Source organism: Octopus bimaculoides, chromosome 15, assembly GCF_046866305.1.
Source record: "Octopus bimaculoides isolate indiv1 chromosome 15, ASM4686630v1, whole genome shotgun sequence".
Lineage (NCBI taxonomy): Eukaryota > Metazoa > Mollusca > Cephalopoda > Octopoda > Octopodidae > Octopus > Octopus bimaculoides.
The window spans coordinates 53,201,931-53,225,094 of NC_142942.1; the positions used below are offsets into that span (position 1 = coordinate 53,201,931).

The window sequence follows — 23,164 nt, forward strand, 5'->3', positions numbered from 1 at the left end:
CATAGCAGTAATAAGTTGGGATGCAGTCCAGTTGACTATATAATTGTCTTGCACAAAAATTAGCTCTTCTACCTTTTCGAAAGGCACCAGACTTAATTGTGAGATTAAGTAAGACAATCATTAGAAAACAGCTTGGTTTGAACCAATGTCTCCAACACAGATCTTTTTTTGTCTTTATCTTTTCAGAGATGGCCGGCTAAAACGTGGGGACGAGCTTCTAATGATCAATGGGTCCAGCCTTATTGGCCTTACCCACCAGGAAGCAGTAAACGTTTTACGTAATACTTCCCAGGTGGTGCAGCTTGTCGTTGCATCAAAGGTAAGAACCGACATGCCAGAATACTCTCCCCACCCACCTTTCCTATTATTACCTGTGCTTTCATTGTTTATTATCAGCTTGAATGGTATTTTCACAAAATGTTCAATATTAAATGCCTTTAATGTTCAGTAACAGATGTTTCAATATATACACACGCGCACACACATGCACACACATATATACACATAGATATATATAGAGGTGTATGTATATTTATATATAGATACATGCATATTGTTACAGTCAAAAAAGGATATATATATATATATATATATGCACACACACACGCACACATATATATATATATATATATATATATATATATATACACACACACACATTTATATATATATATATATATATATATATATATATAAGACAAAGTATAAATAATGGTCAGTACATATTCCTTTATCATAATAAATTTGACTTGCAGTTGTTTCCGCTAATCATTATAGGTTCAACCATTGACTGTTTTAATCAATCAGTCCATTGATCAGTTGAGAAAAATTGAACAAACTAGAGAATTAATGCTACCCTCATTACAGTCATATGTCTATCAAGTAAATTGACTTAGCCCGTCTCCAAAATTTGAAACCAAAATATACACACATATACGTGTGTTTGTGTGTGTGTGTGTATGTATTAACTAGTTTTAAAAAGCGCATTGATTATATTGTTTACAAATAGACAGAAAGTAAATAAAGAATATGAGATTAAACAGGAAATTTGTCTAAGTGCATTTATAGATTGGTGGAAACACTTTGAATATACAACTGGCTTGTAATGGCATACACATCTGAGCATGCTCGCGTGTGTGTGTGTGTGTGTGAGACATGCTTTGAATTATTGAAACACCATTTTGATTAAAATAAACTTCAACATTGCAGTGTAAAATGAATGCTATAGCTTTAAATGACATCATAGATGTTTGTGTATGTAGGTGTATATGTATGTATGTATGTATGTATGTGTGTGTGTATGTATATGTTTTTATATATATATGTGGAAGACGGATGTTAAACAATGATGATGATATGTATAAATATATATATATGCACGTGTGTGTATGTGTATATATATATATATGTGTGTGTGTGTGTGTATGTATATATATATATATATATATATGCTTATGTGTGTGTATATATAATATGTATATGTGTTGTATGTCTGTATATATGTATGTATATATATGCATGTATCTATGTATGTTTGTATATATGCGTGTATGCATATATATGTGTGTGTGTGCATGTAACTATGTATGACTGTATATATGCGTGTGTGATTATATGGATAATATGAATGTGTTGCATGAGAAGAAGCGGTATATTATATAGTCTTCAGATGTATTCATTGTCCACATTCTGCATGGAACCAATGTTTATCTAATGGCATACATATTTGTTTATGAGTGTGTGTGTGTGCATACATGCATGTGTATGTCTTGTACACTGTCATTTATGTAAACTGAATTTGAGGAGAGTAAAGTTGGGCGTCTCTTAAATGATATAAATGTTGTTTTGCATCTGATTATATATGTGAGTATGTTTGAATATATTATAATATATTATAATATATTATGAAGGCATGTGGCTTAGTGGTTAAGGTATTCAGCTTGCAATTGTAAGATCATGACTTCAATTCCTGGCAGTGTGTTGTGTCCTTGAGCAAGACACTTTATTTCACATTGCTCCAGTCCACTCAACTGGCAAAAATGCAAAGTACTTGTATTTCAAAGGGTCAGCGTTGTCACAATCTGTGTCATGCAGAATCACCCTAAGAACTACATTAAGGGTGCACGTGTCTTTGGTGTACTCAGCCACTTGCATGTTAATTTCACAAGCAGGCGCTTCTTTTGATCGGACCAACTGGGATCCTCGTTGTCGTGACTGACGTAGTGCCAGTTATTATAAGATATTTCGTGTCTATGCATGCTTTTCTATCTATTATATATTGCTTATCTTTGTGTCATCTCGTTGTAGCTTCGTAAGTCTGCTTCAATAGCATCAACGGCATCTTCCGCAATCTCTTATATGTCATGTGATGGGCATGATGGCTCTTATTCATCGGCAGCACAGTTACCCGAGGTGGTGGCCCAGACTCCGTCTGGTAGCATCATGAAGTGGGAAGAGATATTTGAGGTAAGTATTTTGAATCTATCAAATATTACAACTATACTGCACCTCTATAAACAATCTGTGGCCATACATTATCTTCATTATCATATATTATCATACATTATCATACATTATCATACATTATTTTCATTATCATTGTTATAGCGTCCACTTTTTCATGCTTGCATGGGTTGGATGAATTTTATTGAGGCAGATTTTTCTGTGGCTGGGTGCTCTTCCTGTTGCCAACCCTCATCTGATTTCTGGCTAGGTAATAATGCATCCACATGGCCAAACACGTTCTCTCAGTATACTGGAAATGTATGACACTGCTTGTACAACAGTGACACTCATTTACAATTATCACACAGTGTCAAGACAAGGAAACCCAAATACACACACACACACACACACACATGCAGTGGGACTGAACCTGGAGCCATGTGGTTGGTAAGCATTAACATGTAAAAATATTTTTGCTGGCACTTTTTTACTGTTGTTAGCTGTCTTTGTTGGTCCACTCTTACAGTGTTGGATCTGACATGACCACTCCAAATCGTTTTTAGCATATCTGCATAGATGGAGCTATGACCGGTTAGTTCATACTGCCATCAAGTCACATTAGTTGTACTAACGAAGTCAGACCCGTTAGTGATGTTTTGAAATCACTTGATATGTACATTTCAGGTTTTCTGTAAACCCGAAACATACATTTTAAATGATTCCAAAATATCACTGGTTTGACTTCATTATTGCAACTATATATATAATATATATAGAAGTTCCTGGCTTTAAGGGTATCGCAAGAAGCCTAGTTAGAAGCCCAATGTTCCCAGTTCTTTTACAGGGCTTAAAAAACCGAAGGACCACTGCATGCAGTAAATGCGTGAATCTAAGAGGGGAATATGTTGAATAAAATCATAATTAACTGATCTTCCTGTATTTTCTTTTACTCAAAGCCAGGAACTTTTCAGCACACGATGTTTACAATGGTTTCATTTTTTAAATTTCTTATTACAACATATATGTGTGTGTGTTTATATATATATATATATATATATATATATATAGAATATCTTTTTACTTCTGTTTCAGAAATTCAACAAAATCGGATTAGACACTTATTACTCAGGTCACACGATGAAATTTGGTCCTCCCCAAACAATTGTAGTCAATAAGGGAGCTTGTGGAAAAGGTCTGCGTTTCAGTATTGTCGGAGGGAAAGATACGCCTCGGGGAAAAATGGGTATCTACGTTCGGCGTATATTGCCTGATGGTTTGATAGCAGAAGATGGGAGACTACGGGAAGGTAAGCCATGTCAGTTGGAGTTGTTGTTGTGGTGGTGATGGTTGTTGTGTTAAATGTTGTTGTTTAGTTCCAGGTGACCCCTAATTGAACAGATTTATGATCAAGGACGTTCCATGGTCTTTCTGTATTTTATTCAGATGTAATTAGTCCTGGAATACTTTACTTTGTGATCGTCCTTTGAATTAAGTGATATTTGGCTGCCATCTCTAGCAGGTTGAGGTCCCTTGTAGAGGCTTGATCATTGATTTGTTGTTGTTGCATGGTGTATGATGAAGTTTAGGAAGACTCTCTCTTTCTCACACACACACCATATGCACACACTCATTCGCTCATACACATGCACCCTTTTCTGATCCATCCATGCTGTATTGCATATTCGTCCATGTTGGATAGTTCCAGTGGCAACACAGTTTTAATAAGAGGAATTCTCTTCTCACATTGATGTTGTCTGTGCTGCAGGTGGTGGCCACATTGAACACTTGTAAGACAGGAAATAAAAATTGATTGTAAGTAAATACTTGTGACTTAGCTGAAGTTTTCTATGGCTTTTCCTTATTAAAATATTACATAATGGAAGTGGTTCATTCTTTTTGAATAATCATAAACACACACACACACACGTCTATAATTTACTTTTACAATTAAAAAGTTAAGAAAAAAAATAGAAAATAAGGATAACTCAGCAAGGTTTATTGGTAAACAAATAAAGTTTTTTTTTAAGACTTATCAGAACACATCTTGATAACAAATTGTGAGATAATTTATGAACATCCACTGTATGTGTGTGTGTGTGTATGTATGTATGTATATATGTATATATGTGTATATATATATATATATATATATATATATATATATATATATAAAATGAGAAACTGGAACTCTGGGACTTTATTTGCTAATTCTGGATGAAGAGCCAAAGTGACTTCGACAGGGTTTGAACTCAGAATGCAGAGAGCCAAATCAAGTACTGAAAGTCATCTTATCAAACGATCTATTGACTCTGCTTCCTCCTTATAAACACGCACACACACACCACTTTGCTAATTTCATTTCTCTGCCCCCGCCTCCTCTTTCACATTTAACCTTCTTTTCCTTTCTCTCTTTATCAGGTGATGAAATTCTTGAGTTGAATGGAGAATCCTTGAAAGGTCTTTCACATCACGATGCTATTGCGAAATTTCGGCAACTTGGAAAAGGCCCAGTTAGCATAACCTTTCGATGTAGAATTTTTACTCCGTCCAGCAGGTAAGTTACCAATGGATTGAAATTTGGCATCGCATCAAGGAACAAATGGTATTTTTATTGTATGGAATAATTTTTATTTTTATTTGTAATATTTGTTTCTTGAGTATAGAATATTTCTTTTTTTTGGGGGGAAATGTAAAGAATAGGCACTTAAAAGTATTTAACTGCAAATATATCTGATAGTTATTTTGTTGGTTTTTACGGTCAGTCAGCTAAGTTAGGGAACATAAAGGGACATAACACAAGTCCAAGTTTTAGATCAGTGTAAACACATGCAAAAATGCGTTTGCACAAGTACATCATGGACACACATAAACATGAGCACACACACACTCATACACACTCTCATACTCACACATGCATACACTCACACAAACACACACACTTGCAGTTAAAGATACACTCTTGGCTGACTTCCACACAGTTTCCATATAACAATGACACTTGTCCTGAGGTTATAATAGAAGACTCTTATTTAAGATTCAATGCAGTCTCATAAAACTACATAATTTCAAAATGAACTTCCTGAATGCCACGGCTTTGCCTGCACTCTATCATCAACGTTTAACATCTGCCTTCCATGCTTGCATTGGTTGACAGGACTTGGCCAGGCAAGGTTTTTATGGCTGGATGCCCTTCCTAATACCAACCGCCCTACAGATTGCTTTTTACATGGCACCAGTGCAGGCGAGGTCAGTTTGGTATAACTTTTACAGCTGGGTGCCCTTCCAAATGTCGACCACTTTACAGTGTGGAGTGGATGCTTTTTAAGTATATATATATATATATATATATATATTGTTCTTTGTTTTGTCTTCTTTTTGTTTCCTCACCAACATTGTTTTTCTCTAAATTTGTTTATCATTGTCTCTTTGTAGCTCTGGGGGTAAAACTCCTACAGGTTCGCCATATGAGTCGCCAGAAGGTAGCCCTGTATCTACGCCAAGGCACACTCCTCAAAACAGCGTCACTGATCTGGCGTCCAATGGCCAGTCGTCACCTATCACTACCCCACTGTCTGCTGGCTGTCGCACCACCTGTTACTCGGGGACAGCGAGTGTTGACCGGAAACACTTGTTGCAGCCCCGTTGCAGTTTACCTCCTGCGTCGTCGTCCTCTACTTCATCGACGTCATCTCTGCGAGGGATACCCATTGGGGCCCATCATCAGCGAATCATCGATGAATCACAGTTCAGTAACAGTCCCCTTGGCACACCACATTTTCCCCTTTCAAATGTATTAGAGGTGGTTCTCAAAAAACGTAAGCCATCTCTCTTAGTTATTTCTCTGCATCTCCATCAGTCTGTTTCTCTGACCCTGATCTGTTCTTTTTTTTTTTTTTTTTTTTTTACATCTTTCTTTTTTTCTTCAAGCTGGCTTGGAATTATTGAGGCTGTCCCAACACAACATTCACCACTTCTTGTAGTGATTTGGCAGCTCTTTCATGAGGTCCTCTGTCCTGTGAGTTGATCTCACAACATCTCATGCAGTTCTATATTTAAGAGATGAGGTATTATTTACATTTGACGGATATTTATCCTCATCTTGTTTGTTGTTAACACAACGTTTCGGCTGATATACCCTCCAGCCTTCATCATGGGCATATAGCCTAGTGGTTAAGAGCGCAGGCTACTAACCCCAAGATTCCAAGTTCGATTCCAGGCAGTGACCTGAATAATAATAATAATAATAATAATAATAATAGTAATAGTAGTATCAAAAAATACCTACGGAAGAGAACCCAGGTTCGAAATTTCCCCAAGGCACCTGATGAAGGGTGGAGGGTACATCAGCCGAGACATGTTAACAAACAAGAAGAGGACAAATATCCGTCAAATGTAGATAATCTCCTCATGTCTTCCTATTTTGATTGTGTTTTTGTATAGTGTTCCTATTACTAACTGCTTCATAGCATGGAACAGGTGCATTTTTTTTGTGTCTCAGCCATTAGAAAGAATTGTCTTCCAAGACTAAAGTCTCTACCCTCTGTCAGTTTTTATTCCCTGTTGCTGCTCTCCTAGACATCATGCTGATGATCCAGCTTTCAAATTCATTTCTTTTCTTTGCAATTAGAACGCAAGAACCCTTTTTCATATATTGCTGGGTCTGGGGGGATCAACCATTGTGCTGTTCTCTACTAATATTGGTTTCAAATTTTTGGAACAAGGCCATCAGTTCTGGGTAAGTTGATTACATCAGCCCCAGTACTCAACTGGTACTTATTTTATTGAACAGGCAGATGGTGGAATCTGAATTCAGAATAATATACTAACACTCATTCTGGTGATGAGACGTGGTTTTATAAATTGAATTTTTTTTCATTAATTTCTGCTTCTCAATTTTGTTAATTTAATATTTCATTTCTTACTGTTTTGTTTTTTTCTTCAGAACCTGACAAAAGTTTAGGAATTATCATAGTACGTAGCTCAATAAATGGTACCGATTGGTTCCTTGTTAGTGATGTTGCTAAAGGAACTCCAGCTTACAATGACGGACGACTACGGTAAGTTCTTGGATTTTCTTTGTTGTTGTGGTGGCGGCTGTTTTGTGGCCATGATGACAGTTCTCTAACAGCAATCCTGGAATTGTTTCCTATTCTCTAGAATTTTGTAAATAGGTGTTGGGGTGTGTGTGGTAAGAAGTTTACTTCGCAAGCACATGGTCTCAGGCTTAGTCCCACTGCATGACATCTTGTGCTAATGTCTTCCACTATAGCATCAGGCTGACTAAACTCTGGTCTGTGGATTCGGTAGATAAAGACTAAAAGAAACCTGTTGTATATATATGTGTGTTTATGTGTTCATTACTGTTTCCTTGCCATGACATTGTGTGATAGCTGTAGGCAAGTGTCACTGACATGCAAGCATTTTCCTTTATTTTCAGTCTTACACAAAAACATGTCTGGTCATGGGGAAATATCATCTTACTTGAAAACAGGTGGGGGTTGGTGACAGGAAGGGCATCCAGCCATAGAAAATTTGCCTCGACAAATTCCATCTAACCCATGCCAGTATGCTAAAGTAGACTTTAAATTGATGATGATGATAATTCCTGTTTTTGCCAAATGATTCTATATACACACCAGATCCACAGAATGGAGACTGTTCTCAAAATTTGCATATTTAACTTTCAAAAGTCTGAAGAATATGAAATTTGAGTTAATGAATCTTGAAGGCTGCTTGTATACACACAGAAAACTCATTTCGTTCTTCAAATGCAAAACACGTGGAGACAAAAAAAAAATTAAGATATGAATTTTGATTGCCTGAATTATAATCCTGTCTTATTAAGCAGTTCCAATGGTGATTATAATGGTATAGCACAGAATCCTTTGGTAATAAGTTAAAGTTAGTGTTATGACCATAACTAGTAAATATTATGATATGGTGACACCACATCCAGCAGACTTTGATAATATGTCACCACATTTAGTATAAAATATGATAAAGTCTCATAAGATCTAGTAAACAATATGATATTAACAGATCCATCATGCAAACCATCTGCTTTTCATCTGGCATCTACTTTCTGTCCAACCATCTGCCTGTCTCTCCAACTGTCTCTCTATCTGCCTGATCATTTGCTTATCCATCTGATTGTCCAACTGTCCACTCACCACCCACCTTTCTCTCCAACCATCTATCTATGTAACTGTGTATTTGCCCTCTTATCTTCCAGCATAGCTTTCTGTTTATCCAGCGATGTCTGTCTGATTACCTATATGTCCATCTATGTTCCTCCTTACAAATCTACCTGTCTGTCTCTTTAATAATATATTGACCTATTTATCTGACTTCTGCCTGTCTGACTACCAACATCCATGCACTTGTCTTTCTATTAATCTATTTATTTGTTTCTGTTTTTCAGCAAGGGGGATATCCTACTGGAAATTAATAATAAAAGCACAGCTGGTTTAAATTTACTTGATGTTCATCAGTTATTACAAAAAGATCGTTCTGGAAATGTATCTATTGTTGTACAGAGAAAGCCAAATTATGTGGTACGAATCTTTCTTTTTCTCTTTCTCTCTCCTTCTCTATCTCTCTGTATCTCTCTTATATTGCTACAATGGGTCCTGTCCCTGCAGCCATTAATTCAACTATATCATCATTGATTTGTATGAAACATTATCTCCATTATCTGGCATTTAGGCCTTTCACCTGAGAATAATCTATGTGTTGTTGTTTCTTCTCACATCTGTCAGGTACAGTTACCCTGCAAAAGGTCAAGGTTGCTACCCTTCTTGTAATTAACTCTTTAGCATTTAAACCAGCCATATCCAGCCTCTTACACCTATCCTGCAGTGCCATTCTAAAAATAAACAATCGCATAACTGAAATATCAAAGCCATGAGATAATGCAAGATTAATTCAAACCAATGTGAATAAATAAGCATTACATTTGATTGAGTAATCTGAATGCTAAAGGATTAAGTCACTTTTATGTACAATCTGCTTAATACAACTTCATGTATGAAGATTTAAGGTAACACTGGTCATGTTTTCTAGCTGCTCACTCACTCACCTCAGTCCTTACAGCACTTTCATTAAGTGCTCTGCTTTGGAGAAAAGTAATTAGGCTTTCAGAAAGGGATGTGGACCGAGAACATGTATATGTACAGGTATGGGTCACTGGCTAAGAAGTTTGGATTCCTCATTTTAGAGGCTGGTGGTCAACGAAAAGTACCGAGATTGTTATTGTTGATGACACACTAAATTTGTGTTCCGATGCTGAAGTTAGAAAACGTTATAATTATTGTAAACAAACTTACAAGTGCTGTGTATGTCGGTAGTCTGTAGAAAATAAAGGAATTCACGAACGCAGGTAGGCTGTGAAGACAGCTTAGAGAATCAGGTAAAATACCCTTAAGAAGACAGGGGAAAAGTGGTTACCAATCCTCAACCGTGCACCTCTCAAAATCCAGCTGAGCACTCTGAACCATTTTGGCTAAGAGACTCCTGGTCTTTTTATAATGCCAAATAATAGCTTTTGGAATGTGAGAACTTATAATTATTATTTCAGAACAGTCAATAACAGAATCGATAGAATACTAAATGAAATACTTTAGTAGGATTTGAACTCAGAACTTAAGGGAGACACAAAGTGAAATTTATTTCAGCCTTTCAAGGGTTGATAATATCAGTCAAATATTCAGGGTTCATAAAATTGGCAGTTCCGCCCTTGTGGCCTTTTTTTTTCTTTTTTTTTTTTAACGCCGTAATTACAGAAAGGATAAGGACTAATTTTTTTTTTCTTTTTGTTTACTGCAGGCACCGACTGGAGAGATCCATTCGTCAAATGAGCCGGCACTAGTGTCCGGGTCTTCTACTGTAAAGCCTCACAGAGAATCGACACCGCACCGCCAGTTACGGCAATCAACTTCAGCCAGTGCCCTTCAAGAGAAAACACGTACCAAAGTTGGAACTTTTTTTTGAAATTTGACAATCATAGTGCAAAACTGGAAAACAAAATAAAATATATAATAATAAACCGGGTCTCCATGGGAAGGGGGAGTAACCAAAAAGAAAATAAAGGGATGAAAAATTTATCTCCCTTGTCAGTCACATTTGTCACCCTTGTTAACTCCGATTACAACTACTGCAACACACTTGTTATATTAAACACATTTATATGGAAGCCCACGCAGCGGCAAATGCAACGCTGTAGTCAGAGTAAAGAAATTGCCACACTAGCAGCAGCTGTCAGTCACTACGTCACGGAAACTGGTGAAGAAGGAGAAGTGGAGACAGAATACCGAATGGTCTGAAGACAAGGAAGCAAAACCATGAAGAATCACTTATTGCTTGCACACACACACACACACACACACGCGTCTATGTATGTATGCACGTAAATCTCGCTCTCTCTCTCTCTCTCTCTCTCTCTCTCTCTCTCTGTATGTATATATATATATATATATATATATATATATAGCTACATGTAAATATGTATGTGTGTGTGTGTATATATATGCATGCATATTGATGTATAGATATACATACATGTATCGATATGTGTGTATAGGAAAATTAATGTATCAAAGATCAAGAAGATCGTATATATATATATATATATATATATATATATATATATATATATGCCTCTGTGTGTGTGTGTGTGTGTATGAATGTATGAATATTTATGTATATATAGAATTTCAAATGAGCTATTAAATTAATGTTGAGCTTCTCATAAAAATTAAATTTATAAAATATAATGATATATATATATATATATTATCTTTATTTTATATCTGCTTTCCATGCAGGCAAGGTTGGATAGCTTGACAGGATGTGACGACTTCAGATGACTATGTTGTGTTCCTGGGTCTCACTCCTGCATGGCTGGATGCCATTCTTCCTAAGGCTAACCATTTCACAGAGTTTATCAGATGTGTTTTTTTTTTTTTTTTTTTTTTTGCATGGCATCTGCAGAAGTGAGGTCATGTCTTAACTGGGGGGATTAGCTGACTACAACACTGAAAGGAGAAATGCGAGAAAGAGCGGTAATTTTAGGCGAGGTGATGAAAGATTGAAATATAATGAGAGGAACAATTAAGTGAGAGAAAGGACCAGGCAGAATAGGTTGTGCAGAGGGAAGAGAAGGGACAGGATGGAAGGTTGATAGAATAAGGTTGTGTAGAGGGGAGAGAAGGGACAGGATGGAAGGTTGAAAAATAAAGGTGATCTCTCGTACTAAAGGGATAAATATAGGTAGAAGATGTAGGGGTTGGCACGAAATACAGGAAGATAGATGAGGGCGATGAGGATCTAGAGAAGGTAAGGGGGAAGAAACGTATCAGGTTAAGAGGCAGGGAGGGAAAAATGTTGAGATGGCAAAGCTATGAAGACTGCTGAAGGAGTGTACACATCTATATGCATGTGTGTGTGTATATGTATGTGAATGTTTTTATGTGAAGTTGTATTTAAAAACAATTCAACAAGCTAAAGGATCACTGAATACTTCTTAGTTTAGTACAGTTTATATTTTAAGAAAGATAAGGTTGACTGACACCTAAGTTTCAGTTTATAGGCTGTCATCAGACTGGTTTACTTTTGTCTTTCTGGGCTTTTTTTCATCAGTTTGTTTTGGCATGGTGTTCCCTTGATAGATGGAGTAATGTAAATGAAAATGATGCTGAAAGGTGGTAAATGGATAAGGTCAGAGGGAAGGGATAGTGGGGAGAGTTTTTCTGGTTTGATAGTTAAATTTATTGTTTGGGTACAATCAGGCATGTATGTAAAAGACTAAAGATTAAAGGAGGTTCGTGTGGCAGATGTGTCATATTCAGGCCTCCAGGTCACAATTTGGATTGGTTGAAGTCTTCATTATGACTAATCAAGACACTTGCCTAAACCATAGTATTGTGCTATTTTAGAGTTCATAAAACAAAGTTTATAATCCCTTCTCAATTTGACACAGATGGTAGGTCAGTATTGGTGTTAGAAACCTTCTTTTGGCTTTTTAAAGAAAAGGTTAGATTGATATAGACTATACAGTTCTATATTTAAGAGATGAGGAATTATTTACATTTGACAGATATTTGTCCTCATCTTGTTTGTTGTTAACACAACGTTTCGGCTGATGTACCCACCAGCCTTCATCAGGTGTCTTGGGGAAATTTCAAACCTGGGTTCTCATTCCTTAGGTGTTTTTCAATGTTGTTGTTATTATTATTTTTCAGGTCACTGCCTGGAATCGAACTCAGAACTAACCCCAAGATTCCAAGTTCGATTCCAGGTAGTGAGCTGAATAATAATAACAGCATTGAAAATTACCTTAGGAATGAGAACCCAGGTTTGAAATTTCCCAAAGACACCTGACAAAGGCTGGAGGATATATCAGCCGAAACATGTTAACAACAAGCAAGATGAGGACAAATATCCATCAAATATAAATTATTTATTGGAATATTCTATTATGTTTCTAGTGTAGTTTTTTTCTAAACATATTTATTCAAATATATAGTCATACATGTATGTTCATGTGTGTGTATGTATATATATAAATATACACTCATGTACATGTATTACATAGACAAATACAGGTATATCAAATACTATGCAACACAAATTTTTTTTATGCATTAAAATTATCACTGTCTCTTGAGGATGTGTCACCATTACCAAAAGGCAATCGAGACCAGCTTCATATGAGTAGGGGAGAAAATCTCAAGAATCCAGAATACTCCAAAGTTGTCTTCACATTAATGCAAATGATACTTATTGCCTGAAGATGAGACAATTAGAGACACTTAACGTTCACACATATCTGTTCATACACATGTGCGTGTACACAAATGTTCATGAATGGTAATATTCCATATTTGTTGTTCCTTGATTGAAACGAAAGTGATATTGGTATTCCTTGATACTATGACTGACTGATCTGCATTTTCGAAGATGTCTAGAATAAAAAATCCCTTACTTGAAATACAGGTAAGGGTTAGCAGCAGGAAGAACACCTGGGCATAAAATTTTGCCTTAAATAACTATCCAACTCTATGAGGCATGGTAAAGCGGATGTAAAATGTATGAATGAAAGAACAATATTATAAAATATATGTATGTAAATATACATACATACATATATATTCATATATATATATATATATATGCACACACACACAGATTTATACATGTGTGTGTGTATAGATGTATTTATTTATATAGATATATCTAAAAATATATTCATATGTCTATATACATATATATGCATGCAAATTCTCACACACACACATGTATATACACACATGAATGTATGGCTGTGTACATATATGTATATCATGTAAAATATTATAATATATATTTTACATCATGCAAACATTTTCTGATCTAGAAATTCATTATGTTGGGTGAAATAAACAGATATGTTTAGTATATCAAAGGTTGATGGTTGTCTCCCAGACTAGGGAGAATCTCACTATAGACTGTCAACTGTTGATATGATAACTGTACATGTATATGTGTGTGTGTGTGTGTATATATATATATATATATATAAAATTTTATTTATATATATAGTTATATGCAAATAGATTATCCCACAGCTGAGTCAAATGGCTGAGTGGGGTCTGCTGTTGAAATATCTGGGGCCCAGAAACTTCACTGACGATACATCCCTCAGCATCCACAAGATGTATCCTAAAACTACATGTGTATATATACATGGATATATATATGTATGTGTGTATATGTGCACAGTTATATATATACATATGTGTGTGTGTGTATATGTGCATAGTTATATTTCTATATATATATGTGTGTGTGTATATGTGCACAGTTATATATATATATATATATATATATATATATTATGAAAGTATATGTGTGTGTGTTTATGCATGGATGTTTGTATGTAAAAGTATGAAGAGAAATCGTTTATACAAAATGCTAAACAATGAAAAAGAAAAGTCGTGACAAACACCACACAATACCATTAGTATATTTTCTATGTTTATATGAAAACAACAACAAAACCTAGTTAACTAACAAAACAATATTTACAACAGCAAGCAAGCAAGAAAAGAAAAAACAAGCTGAAGAAAGAAATAACAACAAAAACAGAGAAAAAAGCACACAAAACAACTGATCCTAATTAAGGGTTAACGAGGGTAAACAAAACAAACTGTATATTATAATTATATTATAAACATTTTTGCGTATTTTTTTTTCAAAAATGTTAACAATTATCATCATCATCATTATCATTATCACCATTATTATTATCATTATTATTATAATTGTCCTTGATATTATTAATATAATCGTCATTTATCATTATCATCATTATTCTGATTACTGTTATTACTATTATTATTATCATTATCATTATTATTTCTTTTTGGAATCTAATACAGAAATAAACTTGTTATAGAATATACAAATTCTAACAGAAAAATACTTCCTTTGGTCAGATGATAAGCTATATATATATATATATAAAACATACACTAACGAAACTTGTTTCAAATCCAGCCTGCAGCAGGCATTCCTTCCTACTAGGTAACTTCCATTTCTCACTCCTTTGAGTGTTTTTTTTTTTTAATTTTTTTTTTTTTGACATCTCCATCAACACCATACCCCCCCCCCCCACTTTCATCTTCCATTTAGTCCTCTCCTTATTTTACCCATTGAAAACACCCAGTACTTGTTATTACTATTGTTACTTATGCTACAATTGTTATTAGTATTATTATTATTATTATTGCTGTGTGGGCTCCAGTACCATGATGGTAAGTAAACAAAACAGAACAAAAAGCAAAGCCAAAAAAAAAAAAAAGAAGACCAATTGTTTTACCAGATTCACACCTTAAAACTCCAAACTCCATTAATGAATGTCCCTGGGGGGGTGGGGGAACGTGAACATCAAGAAATATTTACAAATAAAACACAAAACTTAATAAAAGAACAAAAACAGAATCGACTTCATACATGTGAAAAACGAGGAAAATTGGGATGATGATGATGATGATGATGAAACTAATAGAAATATCAAAAATAGTTGTGATTATTATTACTATTATTATTATTATTATTATTTAAATTTCTGACATAATTTAAAATTCTCTGGAGTATTTACCTTATTTTTTGTGTTTATTTTTTTCTGGTTAACATAAGTTTCTACAGGCTTAATCTTCTATATATGTATGTATGTGTGCATATATATATATATGTATATATATTTATGCGCATACACACACATATACTGGAAGCTGATGAGTCACTCTGTTGCTACTCGCAGTTTCTTAACATATATGTGTTATCTTTATATCTCCTTCAAGTTATGAACTGCATTTATTTAATATCCACTCAGAACCTTGGTGGTGATGGAGACAATCCTCTCTATGTAAAAAAGTAAGTATATATAGTCAGTATAACTATATATATATATATATATATAGATAGATAGATAGAATGGGCATCTGAAGATATTTGGAAATTTGATCAATGAAACTGTAAGATGAAAGACAAAAATGATTTTGATAATTGAGACGCCTGAAAATAATATTTATTGGCCACAAGGGACCCATATATACAAAATCTGCCATACAAAATGGGTTGCAAAATGTGTGTGTTTATATGAATAAACATGTGTATGTCTCATGCACACACACACACACGCACGTGTGTGTGTGTGTATATATGGCATGCATATATAAGGTGGATGGGAGAGTAAAATTTTGATACAGTGTTTGGAAACACAAATAAGGGAAACCTATCCACACGGATAGGAACCTTCCATTCTGGTAGGCTTAGGGCAGCTCATGGCTTGGATCCCCTGCTTTGATTGCCCATCAGCACTTTCAGCTTTAATTGAGCTGTAAAGCACCCCTCATCCTTTCGAAGAAGGGCTCTTTACAATTCTCCTAAACTTGATAATCCCTCAACTGTCAAATAGTCACTGACATGGTCTTTTACAACCATTTATCACCAAGGGGTGCCTGGCACTTGTTTTCCCCCATCACCACCCTTCCACCATCTTCCTCAGTCAGTATTTGATTCATCCTCTCTCATAGCATTACCTCAAGTAAGCTAGGCTTCCTGTTCAAATTACAATAAAGTTCAGGCACTCTGTGGGGATGGGCCTCTCTTTGTGTCAGACTTCCAGCCTTTTGTCTGAGTTGTTTGTACCGCACTCTCTTACCTTTGGCAATTTCCCCATCCTTCTTCAGTTTTTGGTTTCTTGTCATTGCTACAAGACGATGGGTAGCATTGCTCCTTATAGCATCAGGTTGGGTTGGAGGAAGATCCTTGGGCATTGTCTATCCCTGGTACTGGTGGCTTTAAGAGTGGGGCTATTTCTTTTGCATCTGCTCTGGCCATACATAGAACTGTGATTGATAGGGCTTTGGAATCAATGATAGGAGCAGCCAGGGTTTTTTTGCCCTTGGGGGCCTGATATTGTTGGTGTTGTTGCTGTTTGCCACCCTCTTTTATTTCTTTCATTTTGCTTTTCTTCTGGACTGAACTACCTCAAGTGGCCTTTACTAACGTACATATAGCAACTGGGCCTTCTGACCTACATCACCAATCCAGTTGACTTCCTTTCCACTCCCTCAATTGCGTACTGCTCCAGGACAGCCTTGTAATCATCAAGTTGGGTGGGTGGGTATCAGGACTTGAAGATTCATAGAAACCCCACCACCACTCTGCCACACATTGCTGTGGGTCAAGTCAGCACAACACCAACACCACATCCTGTCTATACAACAAGCAAAGGGTCAATATCCTTCTTGGTATCCCTCACTGTGATCCTCAGATTACTGAGGCCCATGTACCTTAACATCAGCCTATGGGTGATTTGTGTGGTGCACCTGCTCTACCTGTCCCCTCTTGATTTTAATGACCAGACTCATCCATAGATCGTGACTCAGTCAATGCAACACATCCTCTGACACTAGCAACCATCTATCATCTAAGAGTACCTGGTACTCATACCCCACTCTCCTCAATCAGCACAGTATTTGATTCATCCTGTTTTATGGTCAATATTAAATAAGTTAGAATTCTCCCTTCAAATTTACCATAAAGTTCAGACACTCCACGAGGATCAGCACCTCTTCACGAGGGACTCTTAGCCTCTTGCTTGCCTTTTGTCTGGGCTCATTTTTGCCTCGTCTTTCTTCTCTCACTGTTTCCAGCAGTTTCCCCCACCCTCATCCAAGACTTTCTCTCGCTCCTTTTACAAGGAAGTCCTGCTAATATACCTATTTCCTTTTGGGGGTTAATAATTATCATAATAATTACAATTATAATTACTGGTGGGCTGGCAGAAATAATAGAATATAAGATTAACTATCCAATATTATTTCACTTTGTCATTTTTAGTTCTGTGTTCATATCCTAATGGTATTTGATTTTGTATTTTATAATCCTGGGTCTGATAAATTAAGTACTAATTTATGCACTGTGATTTGTTATCCAACTATACTCCAAAATTCATGTCTTTGTGCCAATGTTAGAAACTGTTGTTATTTTGAGTGCAGTTGATGAAAAAAAAAAATCAAAAACCTCAGTAATTAACTGGTACTTGTATTTTATCAATCCAAATGTGGCGGGCTGGCAGAATCATTATCACACTGGACAAAAATACTTAGCATCATTCCTTCTGGCTCTCTATGTTCTGAGTTCAAATCCCACTGAGGTTGACTATGTCTTTCATCATTTCAGGGTTGATAAAATAAATACCAGTTGTGTTGCTGGGGTCAATATAATCTACTCACCCCTGCCCTCAAAATTGCAGGCCTTGTGCCAAAATAAGAAAGAAATATATTTTATCGACCCATTCACCCCTCTTCTCTTGAAGAATGAGAGGCAAAGTTGACCCCGTCAGGGTTCATTCTCAGAAAATGCTTCCCCTGCTGGTTTCATCTTTGCTCACATTCTCCTAGGGTTGATAAAGTAAAGTTACAGTGAAGTACTGGGGTTGATGGGATTGCTAGAAATAACTGTTACCCTCACCACAAATCTCTGGCCTTGTGCCTGTATTAGAAACCATTTTTATTATTATAATTATTTGTTGTTGTTGTTGCTATTTTTGTTACAGTTCAGTAGTTGGTGTAAAGCCAATTCTGAGAATTACTCTTAGACTGATAAGACTTCTAAAGAAGGCATGAACATTACAACATCCTGTTTTCTTCCCTCTAGCCCTCTCTTTTGTAAATCTGAGACCACCTTTCTACTTGAAATAAAAATCTATCATATTAATACTGTACATCTGAGAACACATTGCAAAACAAAGGTAAGCTCCCAGCTGAGTTTCAAACCAAGATTGCTTGCATTTCACTTCACTTGAAAAATTAATGTATTTGGGAAAAGGCATGAAAAAAAAAAAAAAAATAATCACAGTTTCTGGTTCTAACTTTTCTAAAAATGAATCATGTCTGAAGCCTTTGTACTTACATGAAGGACAATTGTTATTAAAAATGAAAGGTTAACCCTCAGAAATTCTGTTTGTTGTATGAATACAGACACGCATACATGTATACACATATACATGGAGATGCACACATACATAAACACATGTATAAACATGTATACACACATATTTGTACACACACACGCAAACACTATATGTGTATATGTATGTATATGTGTGTGTGTGTCTAGTTATGAAGTTGATATATATTGCGCTATATGCCAGCAGTAATCCTTGCTGGATACATGATAATGTGAAATATTTCTTGAAGGTGTAGCCATTGGTTTCAACTTCATATATAATAAATAGATAAATAATTAAATAATTTACACTCTGCTAATGCTGTATTGAGTATGTTGACAGTTTGTGATACTAATGAGAGTGTGTGTGATCTGCATGTGTATTCCGTAACAAAATGCAATAAAATGTTCCCCTGATGATCTGTTGTGGTCAGGCATCCAAATGCCGTTTGAACATCCAGTATGGAAATGTACATAGGAACTAAATATAAATACTGGTGGTTATCTTAATTTTTTGCTTCACACACACATGTAATGTGTATATATGATCAAACAGACTCCAGAGAGGCTGGTGTTGGTCTGCATCACCAAGATTTATGTCTCAGAATTGATTGAAAGAATACAACGAACTTGCAGTGAAGAGAGGAAAAGCTGAAAAGAGAGAAATTAATGAGAAACAGCAGAGTTTTCCAATTTCCACAATATTCATTGTACTCTTTTTATTGATTTTACCACACACACACACACACACACACACACACACACACACACACACACACACACACACACACACACACACACACACACACACACACACACACACACACACACACACACACACACACACACACACATTTGTACAAATCAGAGAAAGAGTACTTAATGTGTCATAGAGTTTCATTTATTAGAAAAAAAAAACTGTGAATCATGGGGTTGCAGCAGAGCAAATGATCAGCTTTAAATGAAGAAGGTGGAAAGACATTTTGGAAACTGGCCAAACCATACAAGATTAAAAGAAAGAAAAAAAAAGGATATAAAATATATTTAATGTCTCTATCATCATATAGATAACGATTTTATTCTAAAGTTCCTTCTTGTGCATAATTCAAATTTTATTCAGCCATAGCAGTATCATTGCAAACTGCTGTATTATTTACACACAATATATTTCAGACTGGCTGATCCGACTTCGTTTCAGGAGTGACTTGAGTAGATGACATTGACAAGCTACAACAACAGTGAAATGTGCATTTGTCACTCTTGTGGTCATTTCTGGAGCAATGTTGTTGCACTTAATGTTTTTATTGTTAGTGTGATAAACAGTAGTCTGAAAAAATTAAAAAGGAACAACGATCACCTTCACCTCCTAAAGAAATATTAATGCATGTATATAAATATATATTGTGGTTCTTAAATGTTAGGTAGGATGCAACACAAAGTCTGCACTTAGTTACGAATTCATATTTTAATTTATATTTTTAATTCATTTAGTGAGGGCGAAAAATTTATTATCATAGAAAAACAACAAATAGCTTTACCTAAGAAAAATAATGAATAAAAGTTTTGAAGAGTTATCGCCCTTACTATATTCAAGGTAGATAATTCTCTTTATAGTCATTTGCAGGAATTCATGGAAATAAATATTGGTCGAGTCAACGGGGAACCTTTTCGAGTTCGCGCCACTTTTATCGTTTATCTTTTACTTGTTTCAGTCATTTGACTGCAGCCATGCTGGAGCATCCCCTTAAAGGATGTTTCTAGAAACTTCGAAAATACAATTTGGTGGGAATTTAAACAACTTTTCTTTGGTTAGATGCCAGCCAAAACTAAGTACGCGAAAAATATTTATGTAAATGTTCATGTCTTTTAGGGCAATGAAGTTCGCAGAGTTGGTCATGCTTGTTATTGAAATGTTATTTGGCCGTGGTTCTAAACTGGAGACCTGAGCGATGTGCTTCTAATCTAAGCAAATAACCTCTACAAAACAACAGCACGGTATGAAGCTTTGCAGCAACACAAAAATGCTGATTCCTCATCTCAAGGCCACTGTTCCATCATGATTTCGACGAAAGTCATAAACAGCATTTATAATCTGGAATCGAAATACCGCAAAACCATTGAAAGTCTTGATGAAATACTACTTACCATTTCACCGCCCACACACACCTACACAGCCACTCAAATCAAATATAAACAATCGATATTATTCGAATGAGATAGTTCGTCAATAAGGAGAGACCGGAGAATATCAAATAATGAAGATGAACATATTACAGATCGTTGGAGGAAAAAAAAAAAACGAACGTGACGCAGTACATTATCATGGAAATTTACTAATTCTGCAGTCAAAGTTGTTTCCTAGAGTAATTATTTCCAAGCTGTTATTAAAAGGAAAATTTTGGCTCAGCCGTATGAAGGCAATTGTGGAATAGCTCGAATACAACAAATGAGTTGTAGATATGTGATTGGTTGAAAAAAATACAGTTTGATGTAGATGCGACGGTAGAGTCATGTCCTGCAGTTTGATACAGACAGAATAATAAAATTAGATGCCAAAAAAAAAAAAGCACCTGATAAAACAAAAAATATGGTAAATGGCCAAAAACATCTAGACCATAGCAATGAATGTGTGTGTGTGTGTGTGTGTGTTTGTGTGTGTGCGTGTGTGTATTCACGGCTATGGTTCATCTGGGTAAGTGTCTTCTACTATAGCCTCATGCCTTGTGAGTAGATTTGGTTTAGGGCAATTGTGAGAAGGAAGTGTGTGTGTGCTATGACAGCGCTCTGGCCTGCTGTTGGTTCTGCTACTCTCTGTCGTCTGTCGTTTGCTCTCTTCTCAGTCGGGGCTAAAATGCATTGAATAATATTGTGATGGTCTTGGTCAGAAGAAACACGCAAAAGATGAAATTGTTGTTTGATCCGGTTCCATACACAATCTTTAATAGTCAGATTTTTTTGATGAATCACGAATCCCGATCATATTTTTGAGTTGTTTTTAGCATCGAATATAGTGATCCGGGTTCGGTTTCTAAGTTTTACAATTGTCAAATATTCCTGCCACAGATACTTAAAAAAATGCTATAAGTAAAGGCATTGACTCATATTTTGCATATCAGTACACTCGCTGGCAATGTGAACAGACTGAAATAGCGTAATTACCGAGGGAGCGTTTGTATAAATGAATGGTGAACAAGTTTGCACACGTACATTTGATGTACTTTTAGCTTCTCGGTGTAAACAAACTCTGTGGTGAAACCACTTGTCATGTGTAAACACTTTTGGCACGAAGAGTGGCTAGCTTGCCGCTAATTAACATCTAAAACATATCCGCCAACTACGATGTAACGAGAGACGCCTCTAGACTGTCTAAATATGTTAGAAATAGCGGCTAAATTTAACTGAAAACGCGTCCATCACATGATACATTACAATAATGCAAACGTAACCCACCCGAGATGCTATATGCGTAGCTGGGCCTATATTACAGGCTTTTATGCACTAAAAACATTTTTCTCTTGAATATGTGCTGCTGAAGTTGGGATGCGTCTAATATACCCGGGCTTCTTTAATGCCAGGGAACCCCAACCATCGGGTCGCTGACCAGTACGGACTGTGGGTCATCTGGTACCTGGCTGCACAGAAAGAATCAACTTTAAAATTATGTTTCTATTTTTGCATTATATATGCAATACATACATATATATACATACATACATACATATATATATATATATATATATATATATATATATATATATCTTATACGTAGTATGTATGTATGTATGTGTGTATGTATGTATGCGTGTATTATATATGTAATATGTATGTATTATATATGTGATCTATGTGTATTAAGGCGGCGAGCTGGCAGAAACGTTAGCATGCTGGGCAAAATGCTTAGCAGTATTTCGTCTGTCTTTACATTCTAAGTTCAAATTCCACCGAGGTCGACTTTGCCTTTCATCCTTTCGGGGTCGATAAATTAAGTACCAGTTGCGTGCTGAGATCGATCTAATCGACTAGCCCCCTCCCCAAAGATTTCAGGCCTTGTGCCTAGAGTAGAAAAGGATACATGTGTATTATATACGTAATTATTAAATCATATATCATGTTCTTTATTGTGTGTTGTTTTTTGTGCGTGTGATCCCCTGGTTTGTTGAAATATTGTTCGGTTTAAAACCTATCCATGGTGCAAAAAGGTAGGAGACCGCTGGTTTGCCAT

The 23,164-nt window shown here is 35.8% G+C and overlaps 1 protein-coding gene and 1 long non-coding RNA gene across 3 annotated transcripts in view; one reads left to right on the forward strand and one right to left on the reverse strand.

The window, feature by feature from the left end:
• LOC149132532 (uncharacterized) overlaps nucleotides 1–18,711 on the forward strand; it is a 182,220-nt gene extending 163,509 nt beyond the window's left edge. For both annotated transcript variants that reach the window (XM_089363875.1, XM_089363876.1), the window contains exons 4-11: nucleotides 187–319; nucleotides 2,308–2,466; nucleotides 3,538–3,751; nucleotides 4,864–4,999; nucleotides 5,878–6,260; nucleotides 7,388–7,502; nucleotides 8,867–8,999; nucleotides 10,270–18,711. In XM_089363875.1, coding sequence (XP_089220001.1) covers nucleotides 187–319; nucleotides 2,308–2,466; nucleotides 3,538–3,751; nucleotides 4,864–4,999; nucleotides 5,878–6,260; nucleotides 7,388–7,502; nucleotides 8,867–8,999; nucleotides 10,270–10,434 — 1,438 coding nt within the window. In that variant the 3' untranslated portion in view covers nucleotides 10,435–18,711. The remainder of the gene's footprint in view (nucleotides 1–186; nucleotides 320–2,307; nucleotides 2,467–3,537; nucleotides 3,752–4,863; nucleotides 5,000–5,877; nucleotides 6,261–7,387; nucleotides 7,503–8,866; nucleotides 9,000–10,269) is intronic.
• A 965-nt stretch (nucleotides 18,712–19,676) lies between these two features.
• On the reverse strand, nucleotides 19,677–23,140 carry LOC149132533 (uncharacterized). Its single transcript, XR_016244470.1, has 2 exons — nucleotides 21,088–23,140; nucleotides 19,677–20,269 (listed from the first exon to the last, which is right to left on the reverse strand). It is a non-coding gene; the product is annotated as an uncharacterized LOC149132533 (long non-coding RNA).
• Nucleotides 23,141–23,164: the final 24 nt, after the last annotated feature.